At 41.7% G+C, this 2,138-nt stretch overlaps 1 protein-coding gene across 1 annotated transcript in view; it reads left to right on the top strand.

Annotated features, from left to right (window-relative positions):
• tpcn2 (two pore segment channel 2) overlaps nucleotides 1-2,138 on the top strand; it is a gene marked incomplete in the record, with an annotated part of 25,001 nt that overhangs the window by 14,364 nt on the left and 8,499 nt on the right. Inside the window, 6 exon segments of the mRNA XM_014001513.1 lie at nucleotides 641-730; nucleotides 831-950; nucleotides 1,037-1,096; nucleotides 1,204-1,332; nucleotides 1,625-1,674; nucleotides 1,905-2,004. Of these exon segments, the coding sequence (XP_013856967.1) occupies nucleotides 641-730; nucleotides 831-950; nucleotides 1,037-1,096; nucleotides 1,204-1,332; nucleotides 1,625-1,674; nucleotides 1,905-2,004 (549 nt within the window).

Below are 2,138 nucleotides of genomic sequence, written 5' to 3'. Positions count from 1 at the left end.
CTGGTCAGAATGCATCTAAAACTAAAATGAGTCGCTACCAGATTTTCATAGCAGTTCACTCAGATGCTRTTTCATAAAGCTTTACATCACCGTCGATGTTTAAATACACAGATGTAAATATTTGCATGTGCAAAAACGTAAGAACTTTTCTAATAACTGTGTTTAGTAAAGCTTAGGCCCAAAGATTATTTCTCCATTATAATTTGACAGATTACATCATTTAGGTCAATAAAAGGTCTGTTTACAGTTTTAGATTTGAATTTGGTAAACAGTGCTGTCAAAATGTGTAGACTTCCTCTGAATGTGCCCTAATCAATCAGATCAGAATGTTTTTGTTCTTAGCGCCATCTGCCTGTGGTTCAGGTGTGATTTAGTACAAGAATGTAGTTTTATTAATTCTTCTAAAAGTCAGTTGTCTACCTCTCAGTGTTTCACCTTCTATGCATCATTTTTTTCTGTAATTCCTGTAAAAGCACAAAGAGCGACTAATTAGCAACACCGGGTCCAGACTGTTCTGTTAGCTTTACCCAGGAGGCGTCACAAAAACCCGTCTTCCTGTCCTGTACAAACCCACACCGCTCCACTGTGTGACAGATTTGATCTTTCTGTGATGCTCTCTTCTGCACCCCCTCCACGTCAGGAGGCGCAGCGCTACGCAGACGTGGGCTACGTGGATCGGCAGCAGTTTAAGCACATTTTTGATGAACTGGATAAAGATTGTATTAAAGAGGTGACGCAGTGCTCTCACTCCATAGCTCCACCCAGCTGAACGTGTTTTCTGTGACAGCAGTTCGGTGTGTCTCATGTGTGTGTGTCTATGTTCGCTTCAGCACCCTCCTCTTCCTCAGTACTCGTCACCAGTCCTGCAGAGGCTGCAGGTGGTCTTCAGTCACTACTACCTCACTGTGCTTGGTAACGCAGTGGCACTCGCTAATGTCATGTGCATCTGTGTAAGTCTCACACACACACACACACACACACACACCTACAGAAGCATGCTACCCTGTGTGTGTGATGCAATGCTGTTGTGTTCCAGACGATCCTGGTGTTGAATTCTGAGAAGTCAACAGCAGAGAGAGACAACTACGTCTTAGAGGTGAAGACAAGCACAACATCCGAACAGTTTCAACAAATAAAACCGTAAAACAAATCAGATAAACTGAATTTTCTGGATGAATATATTTTCCCTTGCCTCACTTCCAGGTCACCAACTTGTGCTTCATCCTCTACTACCTGTTTGAAATGTCTGCCAAGATCTTTGCCTTTGGGTGGAGAGGTTACCTGTCGTACAGGAACAACATCTTTGATGGTTTTCTCACTCTTCTGTTGTTGGTAAGACAGCTTCAGCTGCACCCGTCGGTTTCTCTGCTGTCAAACCATCACTTACTCCATTTGGCACATCTCCTGAAACGCACCAGGAGTGTAGCTTTATTACAATACAGTATTACATCCGTTTGTAATTTACTGTAACACTAACCCCTCAAGCAATTGGTTGTTATAAAAGTATTAGTTTAAAAATCAGCTGTATGCATTTTGTAATATTTATTATGTTCAATTCAAAGCATAGTTGATTTAAAACAGTTTAATTTGACCACTGATGTTTTTGTATTTTGTTTTCCATTAGGTCCTTCAGATCTCCATATTTATCAGCTACAGGCTTCCCTATTCACCCTGGTAGGTTTGCATGCTTTTAACTCTTATCTTCACTCTAATGCCTAGATTTTTACACATACATTAAATTAATATCATCCGTTTGAGAATTCACCACATCAGTGTGTTCTGGCATTTGTTATCCTGTAAGGCCCATTGTTTCAAAATACACAACCTTGTGGGGACCACTGTGACCGTGAAAGTCCCTGTGAAGGTAGAAAAACATATATGTGTGTTTGTGTGTGGGATCACAGGGACCCCTCTTCTCGCGGTGCACTGTCTCTGTGGGAGATGATCCGCTTGGTCAACATGCTGATCGTGTTTCGCTTCCTGCGCATCATTCCAGACATTAAGGTAATGCCCAGGGGTCAGATTTATAAAAGAATGGGCCTCATGCAAGAACATGTTCGTATTCTTGTCCTAAATTTCTCTTACTTTTGTTCGTACGAAGGGTTCGTACGAACATGTCACGTCAGATTCAGCAAACT

The sequence above is a fragment of the Austrofundulus limnaeus genome, unplaced genomic scaffold (assembly GCF_001266775.1).
Source record: "Austrofundulus limnaeus strain Quisiro unplaced genomic scaffold, Austrofundulus_limnaeus-1.0 Scaffold9, whole genome shotgun sequence".
NCBI classification, from domain to species: domain Eukaryota; kingdom Metazoa; phylum Chordata; class Actinopteri; order Cyprinodontiformes; family Rivulidae; genus Austrofundulus; species Austrofundulus limnaeus.
This window is presented reverse-complemented; position numbering and strand designations above follow the sequence as displayed.